The sequence below is a fragment of the Coregonus lavaretus genome (genome assembly GCF_964263955.1).
Source record: "Coregonus lavaretus genome assembly, chromosome: 23".
NCBI lineage: Eukaryota > Metazoa > Chordata > Actinopteri > Salmoniformes > Salmonidae > Coregonus > Coregonus lavaretus.
The window spans coordinates 15653452-15672772 of record NC_140010.1 but is presented as its reverse complement, the minus strand read 5'-3'; the positions used below and the strand labels follow the sequence as shown (position 1 = coordinate 15672772).

General features: G+C 43.2%; 1 protein-coding gene across 1 annotated transcript in view; it reads right to left on the bottom strand.

Moving 5' to 3' along the window:
• LOC311150637 (adhesion G protein-coupled receptor L2-like) overlaps positions 1-19321 on the bottom strand; it is a gene marked incomplete at its 5' end in the record, with an annotated part of 133947 nt that overhangs the window by 75819 nt on the left and 38807 nt on the right. The window contains 3 exons of the mRNA XM_084188128.1: positions 8794-9597; positions 12866-12880; positions 13955-14064. Of these exons, the coding sequence (XP_084044254.1) occupies positions 8794-9597; positions 12866-12880; positions 13955-14064 (929 nt within the window). The remainder of the gene's footprint in view (positions 1-8793; positions 9598-12865; positions 12881-13954; positions 14065-19321) is intronic.

Here is a 19321-nt window from a genome sequence, read left to right as displayed (position 1 = left end):
TGAAAATTACAGGCCTCTCTCATCTTTTTAAGTGGGAGAACTTGCACAATTGGTGGCTGACTAAATAATTTTTTCCCCCACTGTATATGGGGCAGCAGCCTCTAAGGTGCAAGGTTATGTAACCGGGTGGAAGCCACCTAGTGATGGCTATTTAACAGTGATGGCCTTGAGATAGAAGCTGTTTTTCAGTCTCTTGTTCCCAGCTTTGATGCACCTGTACTGACCTCGCCTTCTGGATGATAGCGGGTGAACAGGCAATGGCTCGGGTGGTTGTTGTCCTTGATGATCTTTTTGGCCTTCCTATGACATTGGGTGCTGTAGGTGTCCTGGAGGGCAGGTAGTTTGCCCCCGGTGATGCTTTGGGCAGACCGCACCACCCTCTGGAGAGCCCTGCGGTTGCGGGCGGTGCAGTTGCCGTACCAGGCGGTGATACAGCCCGACAGGATGCTCTCAATTTTGCATCTGTAAAAGTTTGTGAGGGTTTTAGGGGGCAAGCCAAATGTCTTGAGCATCCTGAGGCTGAAGAGGCGCTGTTTCAGATCGTCAGTGATGTGTACGCTGAGGAACTTTAAGCTTTCCACCTGCTCCACAGCGGTCCCGTCGATGTGGATAGGGGCGTGCGCTCTCTGCTGTTTCCTGAAGTCCACGATCAGCTCCTTTGTTTTGTCGACATTTAGGGAAAGGTTATTTTCCTGGCACCACACTCGCAGGGCCTCCACCTCCTCTCTGTAGGCTGTCTCGTCATTGTTGGTAATCAGGCCTACTACTGTTGTGTCGTCTGCAAACTTGATGATTGAGTTGGAGGCGTGGCCACGCAGTCATGGGTGAACAGGAAGTACAGGAGGGGGCTGAGCATGCACCCTTGTGGGGCTCCTGTGTTGAGGATCAGCGAAGTACATGTGTTGTTTCCTACCTTCACCAGCTGAGGGCCGCCCGTCAGGAAGTCCAGGACCCAGTGGCACAGTGTGGGGTTCAGACCCAGGGCCCCGAGCTTAAGGATGAGCTTGGCGGGTACTATGGTGTTGAATGCTGAGCTATAGTCATTGAACAGCATTCTTACATAGGTATTCCTCTTGTCCAGATGGGATAGGGCAGTGTGCAGTGCGATGGCATCGTCTGTGGATCTATTGGAGCGGTAAGCAAATTGAAGTGGGTCTAGGGTGGCAGGTAAGGTAGAGGTGATATGATCCTTGACTAGTCTCTCAAAGCACTTCATGATGACAGAAGTGAGTGCTACGGGGCGATAGTCATTTAGTTCAGTTACCTTTGCTTTCTTGGGTACAGGAACAATGGTGGACATCTTGAAGCAAGTGGGGACAGCAGACTGGGATAGGGAGATATTGAATATGTCCGTAAACACTCCAGCCAGCTGGTCTGCGCATGCTCTTAGGACGTGGCTAGGGATGCCGTCTGGGCCGGCAGCCTTGCGAGGGTTAACACGCTTAAATGTCTTAGTCACGTCGGCCACAGAGAAGGAGAGCCCGCAGTCCTTGGTAGCGGGCCGCGTCGGTGGCACTGTGTTATCCTCAAAGCGGGCGAAGGTGTTTAGCTTGTCCGGAAGCAAGACGTCGGTGTCCACGATGTGGCTGGTTTTCCCTTTGTAGTCCGTGATTGTCTGTAGACCCTACCACATGCGTCTCGTGTCTGAGCCGTTGCATTGCGACTCCACTTTGTCTCAATACTGACGTTTTGCCTGTTTGATTGCCTTACGGAGGGAATAACTCCACAGTTTGTATTCGGCCATATTCCCAGTCACCTTGCCATGGTTAAATGCGGTTGTTCACGCTTTCAGTTTTGTGCGAATGCTGCCATCTATCCATGGTTTCTGATTAGGGTAGGTTTTAATATTCACAGTGGGTACAACATCTCCTATACACTTCCTAATAAAGTCAGTCACCGTATCAGTGTATTCGTCTATGTTATTCTCGGAGGCTACCCGGAACATATCCCAATCCGCGTGATCAAAACAATCTTGAAGCGTGGATTCATATTGGTCAGACCAGCATTGAATAGTCCTTAGTACGGGTACTTCCTGTTTTGAGTTTCTGCCTATAGGAAGGGAGGAGCAAGTCCTTTTGTCCCGAGATCACTGGTGCAGAAAACTGTATGTTGCAACCGGACGGACCCAAGTTAATAGTTGATACAACGTTTCAAGTTGGTTGCAGACAGGCCATGTGTAGCCAATGTGATTTATCTGATATTTATTTGTATCAGTATATTTTCTACCTGCAGGTTGCACTGTTTTTATTTGTTGGCTTAATTGGCTATTTTACATAGTTGGCAATGGCAATAGAAGTTACTTTTTAGGTTTGTATCATTTTCATTTAGATTTGGATAGAATTTTGATTAACCACTTGACAATGATTTTGAGGTATGAAGATGTTATTATAAATTAAATGAAACTGTTCCACGAAAATGTGCATATGAAAACCATATCTGGCACGCAGATCAGCAGAAATTGTAAGATAAATTGGCATTCCACATGAGAAAGTTTGCAGACTCCTCGTGTAGCCTATTACCGGCAACTTCAGGAGAGTAACATCAGAATCTGCGAAAGCCAGTAGAAGCGGAAGGAGGATAGTCGGGACAGGTTACGTTTTTTTTTTTATCTCTGGCTCCCTCTTGAGTCATTTGTGTCTTATTTCATCAAACAGTGAGCTTAAAGCATCAGTCAAGCTCAATGCATATATAGTTGATTTTATCAAAACACATAGGGTGTCTATACAGAGACAAATACACGTTTTAACAATTGATTGGTAGAAAGAACAGACGACTTTAGGTTGACCAAGATTATTTTTTTTAGGTCGGGGGACATCCCTAGTGTCTGTCTCTCTGGCATTGCGTTTGCTGAAGCATTAGCTGAGAGCAGAACAGAGTAAAGCCCCTTGATTGGAAATGCACTGCTATGCTGACTTCTCTCCTCTTTTTTTTCTGTGTGGCTGTTATTAGGCATGAAGGGGAATTATGATAATTCACTTGTTAATTACATTTACATACATCTTACCCTGAGCAGCCAGAAGAGGCCGTTTGCATGCAAATACATGCCAATTCGGCAACGGAGAACTAACTCATTAAAATTCTAGTATCTGGTGTCTATCTATTCTACATGGTCTTAATTGAGTGCTTTGGTTGGGTTGGGCACACAGAGACTCAACCTCTAAGACCGTCAAGAGCTCAAGGCTTCTGTCTGTCTGTCTGTCTGTCTGTCTGTCTGTCTGTCTGTTGGGCAGATACATTGAGGGAAAAAAGTATTTGATCCCCTGCTGATTTTGTACGTTTGCCCACTGACAAAGAAATTATCAGTCTATAATTTTAATGGTAGGTTTATTTGAACAGTGAGAGACTGAATAACAACAACAAAATCCAGAAAAACACATGTCAAAAATGTTATAAATTGATTTGCATTTTAATGAAGGAAATAAGTATTTGACCCCCCCTCAATCAGAAAGATTTCTGGCTCCCAGGTGTCTTTTATACAGGTAACGAGCTGAGATTAGGAGCACACTCTTAAAGGGAGTGCTCCTAATCTCAGCTTGTTACCTGTATAAAAGACACCTGTCCACAGAAGCAATCAATCAATCAGATTCCAAACTCTCCACCATGGCCAAGACCAAAGAGCTCTCCAAGGATGTCAGGGACAAGATTGTAGACCTAAACAAGGCTGGGATGGGCTACAAGACCATCGCCAAGAAGCTTGGTGAGAAGGTGACAACAGTTGGTGCGATTATTTCGCAAATGGAAGAAACACAAAATAACTGTCAATCTCCCTCGGCCTGGGGCTCCATGCAAGATCTCACCTCGTGGAGTTGCAATGATCATGAGAACGGTGAGGAATCAGCTCAGAACTACACGGGAGGATCATGTCAATGATCTCAAGGCAGCTGGGACCATAGTCACCATGAAAACAATTGGTAACATACTACGCCGTGAAGGACTGAAATCCTGCAGCCCCCGCAAGGTCCCCCTGCTCAAGAAAGCACATATACAGTCGGGAAAAAATGTATTTAGTCAGCCACCAATTGTGCAAGTTCTCCCACTTAAAAAGATGAGAGAGGCCTGTAATTTTCATCATAGGTACACATCAACTATGACAGACAAAATGAGAAAAACAAATCCAGAAAATCACATTGTAGGATTTGTAATGAATTTATTTGCAAATTATGGTGGAAAATAAGTATTTGGTCAATAACAAAAGTTTCTCAATGCTTTGTTATATACCCTTTGTTGGCAATGACACAGGTCAAACGTTTTCTGTAAGTCTTTACAAGGTTTTCACACACTGTTGCTGGTATTTTGGCCCATTCCTCCATGCAGATCTCCTCTAGAGCAGTGATGTTTTCGGGCTGTCGCTGGGCAACACGGACTTTCAACTCTCTCCAAAGATGTTCTATGGGGTTGAGATCTGGAGACTGGCTAGGCCACTCCAGGACCTTGAAATGCTTCTTACGAAGCCACTCCTTCGTTGCCCGGGCGGTGTGTTTGGGATCATTGTCATGCTGAAAGACCCAGCCACGTTTTATCTTCAATGCCCTTGCTGATGGAAGGAGGTTTTCAAAATCTCACGACACATGGCCCCATTCATTATTTCCTTTACACGGATCAGTCGTCCTGGTCCCTTTGCAGAAAAACTGCCCCAAAGCATGATGTTTCCACCCCCATGCTTCACAGTAGGTATGGTGTTCTTTGGATGCAACTCAGCATTCTTTGTCCTCCAAACACGACGAGTTGAGTTTTTACCAAAAAGTTCTATTTTGGTTTCATCTGACCATATGACATTCTCCCAATCCTCTTCTGGATCATCCAAATGCACTCTAGCAAACTTCAGACGGGCCTGGACATGTACTGGCTTAAGCAGGGGGACATGTCTGGCACTGCAGGATTTGAGTCCCTGGCGGCATAGTGTGTTACTGATGGTAGGCTTTGTTACTTTGGTCCCAGCTCTCTGCAGGTCATTCACTAGGTCCCCCCGTGTGGTTCTGGGATTTTTGCTCACCGTTCTTGTGATCATTTTGACCCCACGGGGTGAGATCTTGCATGGAGCCCCAGATCGAGGGAGATTATCAGTGGTCTTGTATGTCTTCCTTTTCCTAATAATTGCTCCCACAGTTGATTTCTTCAAACCAAGCTGCTTACCTATTGCAGATGCAGTCTTCCCAGCCTGGTGCAGGTCTACAATTTTGTTTCTGGTGTCCTTTGACAGCTCTTTGGTCTTGGCCATAGTGGAGTTTGGAGTGTGACTGTTTGAGGCTGTGGACAGGTGTCTTTTATACTGATAACAAGTTCAAACAGGTGCCATTAATACAGGTAACGAGTGGAGGACAGAGGAGCCTCTTAAAGAAGAAGTTACAGGTCTGTGAGAGCCAGAAATCTTGCTTGTTTGTCCACCATAATTTGCAAATAAATTCATAAAAAATCCTACAATGTGATTTTCTGGAGAAAAAAAATCTCAATTTGTCTGTCATAGTTGACGTGTACCTATGATGAAAATTACAGGCCTCTCTCATCTTTTTAAGTGGGAGAACTTGCACAATTGGTGGCTGACTAAATACTTTTTTTCCTCACTGTACGTGCCCGTATGGACGGGGCCATGTACCGTCAAATCTTGGGTGAGAACCTCCTTCCCTCAGCCAGGGCATTGAAAATGGGTCGTGAATGGGTATTCCAGCATGACAATGATCCAAAACACACGGCCAAGGCAACAAAGGTATGGCTCAAGAAGAAGCACATTAAGGTCCTGGAGTGGCCTAGCCAGTCTCCAGACCTTAATCCCATAGAAAGTCTGTGGAGGGAGCTGAAGGTTTGAGTTGCCAAACGTCAGCCTCGAAACCTTAATGACTTGGAGAAGATCTGCAAAGAGGAGTGGGACAAATCCCTCCTGAGATGTGTGCAAACCTGGTGGCCAACTACAAGAAACGTCTGACCTCTGTGATTGCCAACAAGGGTTTTGCCTCCAACTACTAAGTCATGTTTTGTAGAGGGGTCAAATACTTATTTCCCTCATTAAAATGCAAATACATTTATAACATTTTTGACATGCGTTTTTCTGGATTTTATTGTTGTTATTCTGTCTCTCACAGTTCAAATAAACCTACCATTAACATTATAGACTGATCATGTCAAAATACAAAATCAGCAGGGGATCAAATACTTTTTTCCCCTCACCGTGTATATATATATACATATATATACACACATACACAGTGCCTTCAGAAATTGTGTGAAGACCTTTTCCACATTTTGTTGTGTTACAGCCTGAATTTAAAATGGATGAAATGTAGATTTTGTGTCACTGATCTACACACAATACCCCATAATGTCAAAGTGGAATTATGTTTTTAGAAATGTTTACTAATTAATAAAAATGTAAAGCTGAAATGTCTTGAGTCAATAAGTATTCAACCCCTTTGTTAGGCAAGCCTAAATAACTTCAGGAGAAAAGTCAGATTATTAAGTCAGATAATAAGTTGCATGAACTTACTCTGCAATAATGGTGTTTAACATTATTTTTTATGACTGCCTCATCTCTGTACCCCACACATGCACCTATCTGTAAGGTCCCTCAGTCGAGCAGTGATTTTCAAGCACAGATTCAACGACAAAAACTAGGGACGTTTTCCAATGCCTCGCAAAGAAGTGTACATATTGTTAGATGGGTATAAAAAAAAGAAGCAGACATTGAATATCCCTTAGAGCATGGTGAAGTTATTAATTACACTTTGGATGGTGCATTAATAAACCCAGTCACTACAAAGATAGAGGCGTCCTTCCTAACTCAGTTGACGGAGAGGAAGGAAACCACTCAGGTTTTTAAAACAGTTACAGAGTTTAATGGCTGTGATAGGAGAAAACTGAGGATGGATCAACAACATTGTAGTTACTCCACAATACTCACCTAAATGACAGAGTGAAAAGAAGGAAGCCTGTACAGAATAAAAATATTCAAAAACATGCATCCTGTTTGCAATAAGACCTTAAACCCATAGAAAATCTGTGGAGGGAGCTGAAGGTTCGAGTTGCCAAACGTCATCCTCGAAACCTTAATGACTTGGAGAAGATCTGCAAACAGGAGTGGGACAAAATCCCTCCTGAGATGTGTGCAAACCTGGTGGCCAACTACAAGAAACGTCTGACCTCTGTGATTGCCAACAAGGGTTTTGCCACCAAGTACTAAGTCATGTTTTGCAGAGGGGTCAAATACTTAATTCCCTCATTAAAATGCAAATCAATTTATAACATTTTTGACATGTATTTTTCTGGATTTTTTTGTTGTTATTCTGTCTCTCACTGTTCAAATAAACCTACCATTAAAATTATAGACTGATCATTTCTTTGTCAGTGGGCAAACGTACAAAATCAGCAGGGGATCAAATACTTTTTTCCCTCACTGTATACATGTGGAGGAATCTAGGGAAAACAAACAGACATGTTGACAAGTGGTCAGAGTGCAGGAACATATGGTGTTAATGGAGAAATTGCCCTTGTCCACACAGGTCAGGGATCAAATTTCACTTTGGGAAAAATCCTTAACGTTAACCTAGCTATACCCTGGAATGCCAACTAACTGAATATCACTTTATTTTCAATATTAATTTTCTTTAATCAGCGAAAAAGTGAGAACTCAGTCAGAACTTACTCTTGTGCAGGGAGCAGCACTTTGGAGCAACTTGAAATGTTAGTTAGCAGGGAATTAGCCTAGCTTTTAGAGATAAGGAGGCTGCACCCCAACACATCACAGCAGCATGGTATATAGTTGATAATTCCTTGTTGTGAGTGCAGAGCGTTAGAGGGGACTTTGCCTAGCGCTCAGGGATAAGGAGGCTACAGGCAGGTAATTACACCCATTATCAGACACTGTGATGTAAGGGCCCTGTCTGAGAATATGCATGTCCGTCTCCCCTCAGACACTTCACAGATTAATTTAAAACCCTCCTTTATTTATTTATTTTTACTGCGCTCAAGTCATTCTTCTAACCTTGTCATTCGGCCATGATTCAACGGCGTCACCGCCACCTAACCACATGATACTTTGACTCTGCGTTTTAACGCCGACCGCCAGGCCATAATATAATGGATATTGTCTCAATCTAGGATAAATGAGGGGCCGTCAACGAACGGTTGATGGGGTAGCCATGGCAACAAATGTCCAAATCGGCTACAAATGCAAGGCAAGGAAAGTGGGATAACCTTCTGTCATACTGTATGCAATATTTCAGAATCCCATTCCGGGGCATTAAAGGGAAGTTCACAAGGCCACTGTTCATAAAGGACTGGGATAAGACCTGAGATTAGAACATTTGATAGGGTCCAAGCTTCAAGTGGAGAGGGAGTACTTGAGCTCGCCTTATGGTAATAAAGGAAGCAAGGCTTTATAGCTGATGCCTTGTGCCAGAGTATGAAGGCTCCTGAGGGAGTTATACCTCGTTCCAAGGTGAATCTGTAATTTTCTGTTTACAAATTAGGTCTTCCCCAGGACAAACACAATCCACTATTCAAAAAATCTGTCATCTGTGACTTCCCATGCTGCATCACACACACACACACACACACACACACACACACACACACACACACACACACACACACACACACACACACACACAGGAATACATTCAGCACCTGACGCAAACAACACAAAGGGCTGAATCCCAACCTGAAATATGTGCTTGTAACTCAGTCTTTTTACAGAAGTCCTGTTTTGATATCAATGGGAGGTTTGTGTGAAAATTCAATGTACACATACAGATCTCATGTCAGGATTCATCTGAAAGAGGCCATACTGTGACCGAGGCTTACCGTCAGCAGGGTCTTTCTCAGCGTCAAACTCCAGGTCGTAGCGCAGGACGTAAAAGTTATTCCACACATACAGCTGGTTATCTCTGGGGTTGTAATCCACAGCAGCGATGTACTGGTACTGGTTGGGGAACAGGATGTCCGTGTACTCTCCCTGGCTCAGCTTAGTGTTGTAGATGTAGTCGATGTGGCTCTTGGCCGCCTCGCTCTCGTTCTCCTCGTAGGTGGACCGCACCACGTGCAGCACGCCACACACCATGAAGGCATTGGAGGCGGATCTCTTGTCGTACACGGTCTCCCAGGTGGCCTCGAAGCGGAGCGTGTAGGGGTTGAGCTGTGAGACCACGATTCGTCCGTTGTTCTGCTCCGTGGCGTAGATCACCCACAACCCCCGCTCATCGACGGCGAGGTCTATGTCCGTCTTGCCGCCCCAGCGATATGGCGAGGTGTCGTGATAGTTGGCGTTGGCCACGATGGCCTCACCACTCTTGATGCGCGTGCGGAGATCAAATTTCACGATGTTGCGCGTGCGTTCCTTGTTGAAGAAGATGGCTCCGTCGTAGGCCACGAAGCCTGTGCCGTCGACCCGATGAGGGAGTTTATAGGTCGTAGTCTGGCGGCCATTTTTTAAGTCCTCCAGGGAGGCGTACTCAATAAGTGTGTCAGTGCGGTACGGCGTCCAGGGCATGAAGAAGACCTTGTCTCCTGCCTGCAGGGGGTCTTTAGACCACGCCCCCGCCTGTTGCTCCGCCTCAAACACAAACGTGGACTCCCCCACCTCCTTCAGGGTCCCGGGACAAATGAAAACTAGTGAGGGAGAGAGAAACAGAAAGATGGGTTTAAGTAAAATATATGCAGAGTATCAACAGATATTTCATCAAGGTATGCAGTGTGTATATTGTATAGTTTCGCTGCTGTCCGAGTAGTGTGTAGGACAAAGATCAGTGACAGTCATTTAACTAGTGTGTAGTGATACTGCTTGTGAATAGAGTGAAATATAAAAGGTGAAGCCAAGAGAATGATAAGTGCAGGAGTGAGTAAAGGACTTGCTTCTTTATAGAGTTTGTCTGCCGTACACGTTAACTGCGTGGGACCAAACAAATCCAAAAAGTGAAACAAAAGGAGGAAAACCCTGTAAATGCAAGACATGTAAGGGATGGGAGAGGTAGTATAGAAGTGTATACTGGAACCCTTGTTTTAATTCCAACTTCTACCTGGCATCAAACAGTGACACTGACAATTGTGTAAATGGCAAAACTGCACATGCTTACTGAAAAAGCACACAGAAGACAAAATGATGAGGGATAAGACTTGTAGAGAGAAACAAAACAACATATTCTGGATGGAGGTGGTGGCAGCGAAGCTGGGATAAGATGAGGGTAGGGTTTGGGGAGAAGACAGCACAACTACAGCAGAGTTCTTTACTCTACTGATGTCATACAGTGAGGGAAAAAAGTATTTGATCCCCTGCTAATTTTGTATGTTTGCCCACTGACAAAGACATGATCAGTCTATAATTTTAATGGTAGGTTTATTTGAACAGTGAGAGACAGAATAACAACAAAAAAATCCAGAAAAACACATGTCAAAAATGTTATAAATTGATTTGCATTTTAATGAGGGAAATAAGTATTTGACCCCCTCTCAATCAGAAAGATTTCTGGCTCCCAGGTGTCTTTTATACAGGTAACGAGCTGAGATTAGGAGCACACTCTTAAAGGGAGTGCTCCTAATCTCAGTTTGTTACCTGTATAAAAGACACCTTGTCCACAGAAGCAATCAATCAATCAGATTCCAAACTCTCCACCATGGCAAAGACCAAAGAGCTCTCCAAAGATGTCAGGGACAAGATTGTAGACCTACACAAGGCTGGAATGGGCTACAAGACCATCGCCAAGCAGCTTGGTGAGAAGGAGACAACCGTTAGTGCGATTATTCGCAAATGGAAGAAACACAAAATAACTGTCAATCTCCCTTGGCCTGGGGCTCCATGCAAGATCTCACCTCGTGGAGTTGCAATGATCATGAGAACGGTGAGGAATCAGCCCAGAACTACACGGGAGGATCTTGTCAATGATCTCAAGGCAGCTGGGACCATAGTCACCAAGAAAACAATTGGTAACACACTACGCTGTGAAGGACTGAAATCCTGCAGCGCCCGCAAGGTCCCCCTGCTCAAGAAAGCACATATATAGGCCCGTCTGAAGTTTACCAATGAACATCTGAATGATTCAGAGGAGAACTGGTTGAAAGAGTTGTGGTCAGATGAGACCAAAATGGAGCTCTTTGCCATCAACTCAACTCACCGTGTTTGGAGGAGGAGGAATGCTGCCTATGACCCCAAGAACACCATCCCCACCGTCAAACATGGAGGTGGAAACATTATGCTTTGGGGGTGTTTTTCTGCTAAGGGGACAGGACAACTTCACCGCATCAAAGGGACGATGGACGGGGCCATGTACCGTCAAATCTTGGGTGAGAACCTCCTTCCCTCAGCCAGGGCATTGAAAATGGGTCGTGGATGGGTATTCCAGCATGACAATGACCCAAAACACACGGCCAAGGCAACAAAGGAGTGGCTCAAGAAGAAGCACATTAAGGTCCTGGAGTGGCCTAGCCAGTCTCCAGACCTTAATCCCATAGAAAATCTGTGGAGGGAGCTGAAGGTTCGAGTTGCCAAACGTCAGCCTCGAAACCTTAATGACTTGGAGAAGATCTGCAATGAGGAGTGGGACAAAATCCCTCCTGAGATGTGTGCAAACCTGGTGGCCAACTACAAGAAACGTCTGACCTCTGTGATTGCCAACAAGGGTTTTGCCACCAAGTACTAAGTCATGTTTTGCAGAGGGGTCAAATACTTATTTCCCTCATTAAAATGCAAATCAATGTATAACATTTTTGACATGCATTTTCCTGGATATTTTTGTTGTTATTCTGTCTCTCACTGTTCAAATAAACCTACCATTAAAATTATAGACTGATCATGTCTTTGTCAGTGGGCAAACGTACAAAATCAGCAGGGGATCAAATACTTTTTTCCCTCACTGTAAAAGGCAGAAGAACCTTTGATGGGTGAGGGAGGCCATGGCAAGTGTCTCATTGGAATCCCATGGATTGGTTTGAGATGAGAAAGTCTGATTTCTGTGGGGTTTTGTTGGGCTTCTTGCGGTTTTTGCCAACCTCACTCTCCCATATCTGCCAACAGGTGACCATCACACATGTACAAGTGTGTATTATAAGCAATTGTGAAATGTAAATGTATTTTTTGCATATCCAAACTCCCCTGAGACACCCTCGGAGAGTGGGGTCACGTCCAGGGTCAGCCATTATCAACGGCAACCCTGGAGCAATTAGGGTTAAGTGCCTTGCTCAAGGGCACAGACAGATTTTTTACCTTGTCTGCTCTGAGATTTGAACTACTGACCTTTCGGTCACTGGCCCAATGCTCTAACTGCTAGGTTATCTGATGCATAGCATTATTTGTTTAGCTTGCTTCCTAGCTCTGTATAATGCATATGATACTGTATGATAACATTTATCCACTTCTGTATTTGAGAGCTATAGCCAATAGTTTTTTATAGCTAGGCTTGGTGGTAGCCTAGTTTTAATGTTGTTGTGTCAGACGTGTTCTGTAATTTGGGTTTAAATGGGAAAATAACCCTCTTACAATGTCTTCACATGCTTGTGAATTGGTGTATCTGTAGCATGTTGTTTTATTGAAATGTGTAATGGTTTAGATGAGAAGCTGCCCTTATAGCATTCTTCCAAACGGTCTACTGTGAGATTTACGGTACTAGAGGTGTGCAGGGAGATTTAATATATGTTACAGGGCACTGGTAACAGGTCCAGTGAATCTGAACGGGCCCTATCTTTCAAACCTCTAGACTGCTTTTACAAATCGGCTTTGAAATTCAAATTGTCTCCCAGAGTTGCAATCAACAACCTATGGGGGTTTGGGGCCGGCGTTTTGACAAGAGGCAATCAGGAGGGAGGAGACAAGAGGAAGGGTTGTACACCACATTACAGGGAGCTGGGGGGCGGGTGGGACGTGGGGAAGACTGGACCACTCATTTACCTTTTTGTTCCACTTCTATTTTAGGCATTGGAAAAGAAGAAAGCAAAAAAGAAAGAGTGCAAGAGGGAGAGAAAGGTTATCATGAGTCAACTACCAGGTAGGCTACATGAGTAGAGAAGGTTACAGGATATGATAGATAGAGGACCAAGAGATGGCTGTTTTGGGGGAACAAGAAAAAAGACTGAACAAATAGGAAGATTATCAGGCCCTATAATATGAAAGCACACAGGTTAGGGCTGGAGACAAGCTACAAACATTGTTCAACCGATCACGATTCCATGCTTTTCTAGCCATCAAAATAACATGTTTTTGCCTAGCCACTGATTGCATCAGTAATAAACAGGCCACATTACTTTCCAAGTGAATTGTTTGACATAAAGAAACATTGTACTGTTTCTGAAATCGCTATTCAGTTTAAAATCAGATAACATTCTTAGAGAAACAGCAAAAGGGTTATTTTTGGCAGTATTGTCTGGGGCAGTATTTACACAAAAACTTTATAGACACAAATCTAAATTCCATAGTCTGCTTCGCCCACACACAGAACATTACTTGCTAATGTTACAGGCACAATTTCCCTAATGAGCCAAAAAATACAATTGCAAGTGAACAATGGCTGATGACAAGCAACCCAATATTGAGTTCCTTCATTAAAGCAGTGAAGCAACTAACGGAAGAGGGAAAGATCCTAGCGAGACAACTAAGGAACAAGAAAGACTGAAACTTAGAAGGAGAGAGAGCATAGAGGTTAATACAGAAAAGATACAAGAGGGGAAGGAAAGTTAGATGAGAAATGAAGAAGAGGTCAAACCAAAAGATTATTTCAGAAAATACATCTCCAGTGAATTACATACTGTAACAACAACAAGAGTCCGATTTTTTTATATAAATAAATGTATTATTTTTGGGGGGATCAACTTTTCATTGTTTTATAATAGACGAAAAACTAACTTTTACACACAGATAACACATATCCCCCCCACCCCTCCCACAGAACCCCACTTAATAAGTAAAGGTTCTAATAAACCTAACTACACATTCAAGAAACACAATATAGTTGCACTGCATCATTAAATGCTGAATACTTACTATATGGGACACATTCATACTGGACCTCTAGGTACTTGTAAGTGCCAGGACAAGGATCAGGGAAAACATCAGAGCCAGTCACAACCACACACTGGGTACGGTTGTTGCACCTGGGAAAAGATGGATCACAAACATTTCAGCAATGACACAAACTACTATAACATCCCCAGAGTGGTATTAGGATGAGAGAAATACATGATTAATACATAGCCGCTTTCCCTCTTCCATCTACACACTCATTCAAATCCAGTTTGCAGTATTGCTGTGGTGAAGGATATGAAAATCCTATTCATCCGAGCAGGGCAGTAAATATACTGTAGATGCGATTAACAAGTTGAGGGAGGAATAAGATAATAAATAGAGGGAAACAATAAATAGATATAAAGAGAAACACACACACACAGTAAATAGATATAAAGAGGAAAACTGACACAGTGCGGAAGAATTAAGAGGACAGTTGAGCTGAAGACAGGTATGAAGTATATTATGGGATGTTCATGTATATGAGATGAGAATATCAACCTTATGAGTACCAGCCACTAAGCACCACTCACCCACACAAAGAGCAATTAGATTGTTCACAACAGGCGGCTGCAGAGGGTAATTGGCTGAAATGTGGGTCACAGGAAACACATTTCATCAAGTGAAAACCATGTACTGTTTATCAAGTGTTGCCCATGTATTTGTTATGGGAGACTCCCAAGCCTTTGCTATGGGAGTTAGTTATTTGCCTCATAACTTGAAATGACCTTGGCTATGAAGTTGCATGTACTGCTCTTAAAACTGTTACAACTGTGTGTGTTTGTGTTTTGTGACTGAAAGATGGAGGGGGAAAGAGAGTGGAATAGAATAACTGATTTTGTGTAAATATAGGATGAAATTGGCCTCACTTCAATCAAGCTCTCTTGAGGCTGAGGGATTGAGAAGGCATCAGCATCAACAGCAGCAGCAGAGGCAACCCAGCTAGCACTTTTGGTTCCTTGGAAGTTGTGAGAACGTATGTTTTTGGTTTCACATTGGTTGTGAGAACGAAGCCATACATTTCATGACCGGTAAAACGGGAACCATTTTTTGACGTTCTGAGAACAGAAGTGAAAATTTCACATTTATTTTTAGGACGCAGGGAGGTTCTAAGAACGTTTTACTCTGGTTCCTTGAAAGTTTTCCTGGAAGGTTTTATTAACCCTCTATGAATGGAGATTATAGGTTATTTGGAGGTTTTTAATAACTTCCTTAAAACTTTAACTGAATGTTTCAATAAGACTTAATAACAGAAAGGACATTTCCATAGGCATTAATCATGCAAACATTAAAACATTTATTTTGACATGGCATCAGTGAGATTCTAACCTACAGTCTTTTGTTCTCTATCATTTACATTTAAGTCATTTAGCAGACGCTCTATCCATGGAATTAGTCCACCAGGACGCTCATTTTAGTCTATTTAAACAAGCACTCATTAAGATCAGATGGGGTCAATTAATGGGCGCGGCTAACACACCTGAACACACTTAAAGAGAGGATAGAGAGTTGATTGTTGATGCTTAAAACGTAATGTATACGTTTTTAAATAACGTTCTCTGAACGTTACTAAAGTATTTTTTTAGTTTTTATGGAAAGTTTTCTTAACGTTCTCTGAATAATTTGAGAACATTACTTTAAATAGAACCATTTAACTTTTAGGAAACGTTCTGTTAAAGTAATTAAATACCAAGAAAATTAAGTTTTTTTGTCACGTTTCTTTAAAACAAATCAAATGTTATGTCACATGCTTCGTAAACAACAGGTTTACTTAGTGAAATGCTTCAAAAATAAAAACATTTATAGAAATAGTGACAGGAGGAACAAATGTATAGTAAGTCGTATGGCTTTGTGTGTGTGTGTGTGTGTGTGTGTGTGTGGTCAGTATGCATGTGTGCGCATGTTATGTGTGTGTGGGCGTATATAGTGTGTGTGCGTGTGTGTGTGTGTGCGCGTATGTGTTGGGGATGTCAGTGTAAGTATGTGTGAGTGTGTGGGTAGAGTCAGTGCAAGAGAGTTAGTAAAAAAAAAAAAGGGGTCAATGCAGATAGTCTGGGTAGCCATTTGATTAGCTATTTAGCAGTCTTGTTTAGCAGTCGTATGCCTTGGGGGTAGAAGCTTTTCAGGGTCCTGGTGGTTCCATACTTGGTGACTGGTACCGCTTGCCGTGCGGTAGCAGAGAGAAGAGTCTATGGCTTGGGTGGCTGGAGTCTGACCATTTATACCGCCTGGTATAGAGGTCCTGGATGACAGGGAGCTCAGCCCCAGTGATGTACTGGGCCATACTCACCACCCTCTGTAGCACCTTGCAGTCAGGTGCCTTGCCAGTTGCCGTACCAAGCGGTGATGCAGCCAGTCAAGATGCTCTCAATGGTGCAGCTGTATAACTTTTTGAGGTTCTGAGGGCCCATGCCAAATCTTTTCAGCCTCCTGTGAGGGGATGAGGCGCTGTCATGCCCTCTTCAAAACTGTTTAGGTGTGTATGGACCATGCTAATTCCTTAGTGATGTGGACACTGAGGAACTTGAAGCTCTCGACCCACTCCACTACAGCCCCATCAATGTGGATGCTCGCCCCTCCGTTTCCTGTAGTCCACAATCAGCTCCTTTGTCTTACTGACGTTGAGGGAGAGGTTGTTGTTGGTGATCAGTCCTACCATGTGCTGAGAATGTTCCCAGCCAAGCAACTATTCTGCGACCATTCGTTGTATGCAAAATAACCATAGGACAACCACGCTCTCACCAAGCTCTAAGAAGCATGTGGTTCTCATAACGTTATGTGCTAGCTGGGAAACAGTTATCCATGACAAAAAGAAAAGCTGAAAAAATTGCAAACCGGTTTAGTGATAAATATTTGGCCTGAAGGTCAAATGCAAAGTCGTACAAGTTGGACAGATCTCTCACAGAATCACAGCCGAAGCAGAAAGCCTAGGTGTCCCTCAAAAGCCGAAAAGGAGAGCTTTCAGTGTGACAGCCAAAGTAGAAATTAGGTTGTCAGACCTGCCATAAAACTTCCCTGCAGTGAACCAGTAACCTTGTAGGAAATTATAATTACGTACAGATAAGACACACATGCGTAAAATGCCAAGTGTTTATTAACCAGTCACTTGCTGCCTATTACAGCCTGCTTATAAGTTTGTGATTAGCATTGAAATATTGGACAATTACGTCCAACTAATGTATGGTCGGTAGGCTAATCATTTTCTTTCTTCCATCTCTCCCATTATGTCTCCCTTGCATAATCTATTCTACGATAGCAGCCGGCAGATCATCATCATCATCATTATCGTCATCACCACCACCATCACAATGACATTACAGGATGTTGTCGGGGATGCAGACAAGACAGTGACGTCTGATATGTGAGCTACACTCATCCACTCCCCTTCGTCAGAAAATATTAATTATGAAAAATGTAATTATCCCCCGCCAAGGGCTATTACCCTGTCCTACTCTGAGGGGAGAGATAGTGCTGCCTGGGAAAGGGTGTGAAAAACCCTCCAGAACTTTCCCTGCAATTCATCTGTAAATTAGCTAGCTACCGTTTTATGTTTTTTTCCTCCGATGACACCAGAAATTATGAAACCAAATAATTAATTTATAGACATGACTCATTGCCTGCGTATGTGTTAACACTAATTTCTCTCCACTGAAACAGTGATTATTTTCACCTATCATATTTTTGTGTTAATCATCATATGTGTGTTTTTTGTTTATGAACAATTGTCTGATGGGTTCTTTTTAATTCTTCAAATACTTAGTAAATAGTAAACCCATAGTGGCATCCATGGTCACAGACAAATCCACCACCATCATTTTTCTCTTCTTATGGGGTGTATTTATCTTCATTGTTTCAGCCAGCATGCGTCATAGGCAATCACAACTGTTGTCCAGGAGTTTCACCTCATTGTCATAATCAATGGTTTAAAATTTGTATCTGTAAAATTTTTTACAAGCTGATCATTGCGAAAAAATAAAATACCTCTGCATTTTCTGCTGTGTAAACACATTGCAAATAAACTCACGATAACTCCTGACAAAGTTGGGTAGCAATATTCAGAGCTTAAATAGCCAAATGGATTAGTCAGGAATCAGGACTAATAAAGCCAATGTAACGGCCTGTTTTACAAATGGTGGGCCTTCCACATGGATGGGCATTCATAAAATTCCATTGTGGGCTGACATGGTAGGCTACACCTCAGTAAGCACGAGCCGACGTCTTTTGGACGTCTTTTTTTGGTGCAGTCCGGACCGGCCTTGATTTCCACATCCACGGACATTGGTTTTTGGTCCGGTTCGGACCAAATCTGAACCAATCATAAACGTCTATGTTTGGTTCAGATTTTGTCCGGTCTGGACCAGCCTTGATTTGGCCCAAACATAGACGTTTATAAATCAACTTTCATTCAAACCAAATATTTTTTGGTGTCACCTAGGGTGGCAGAACGGCAAGGACCGGCCTTGTCTGTGCGTAATGGGAGCACACGAGCACTGCTGTACAGTCATGGTCAAAAGTTTTGAGAATGACACAAATATTAATTTTCACAAAGTCTGCTGCCTCAGTTTTTATGATGGCAATTTGCATATACTCCAGAATGTTATGAAGAGTGATCAGATGAATTGCAATTAATTGCAAAGTCCCTATTTGCCATGAAAATGAACTTAATCGCAAAAAAACTTTTCCACTGCATTTCAGCCCTGCCACAAAAGGACCAGCTGCCATCAAGTCAGTGATTCTCTCGTTAACACAGGTAAGAGTGTTGACTAGGACAAGGCTGGAGATCACTCTGTCATGCTGATTGAGTTAGAATAAGACTGGAAGCTTTAAAAGGAGGGTGGTGCTTGAAATCATTGTTCTTCCACTGTTAACCATGGTTACCTGCAAGGAAACACGTGCCGTCATCATTGCTTTGCACAAAAAGGGCTTCACAGGCAAGGATATTGCTGCTAGTATGATTGCACCTAAATCAACCATTTATCGGATCATCAAGAACTTCAAGGAGAGAGGTTCAATTGTTGTGAAGAAGGCTTCAGGGCGCCCAAGAAAGTCCAGCAAGCGCCAGGACCTTCTCCTAAAGTTGATTCAGCTGCGGGATCGGGGCACCACCAGTGCAGAGCTTGCTCAGGAATGGCAGCAGGCAGGTGTGAGTGCATCTGCACGCACAGTGAGGCAAAGACTTTTGGGGGATGGCCTGGTGTCAAGAAGGGCAGCGAGGAAGCCACTTCTCTCCAGGAAAAACATCAGGGACAGACTGATATTCTGCAAAAGGTACAGGGATTGGACTGCTGAGGACTGGGGTAAAGTCATTTTCTCTGATGAATCCCCTTTCCGATTGTTTGGGGCATC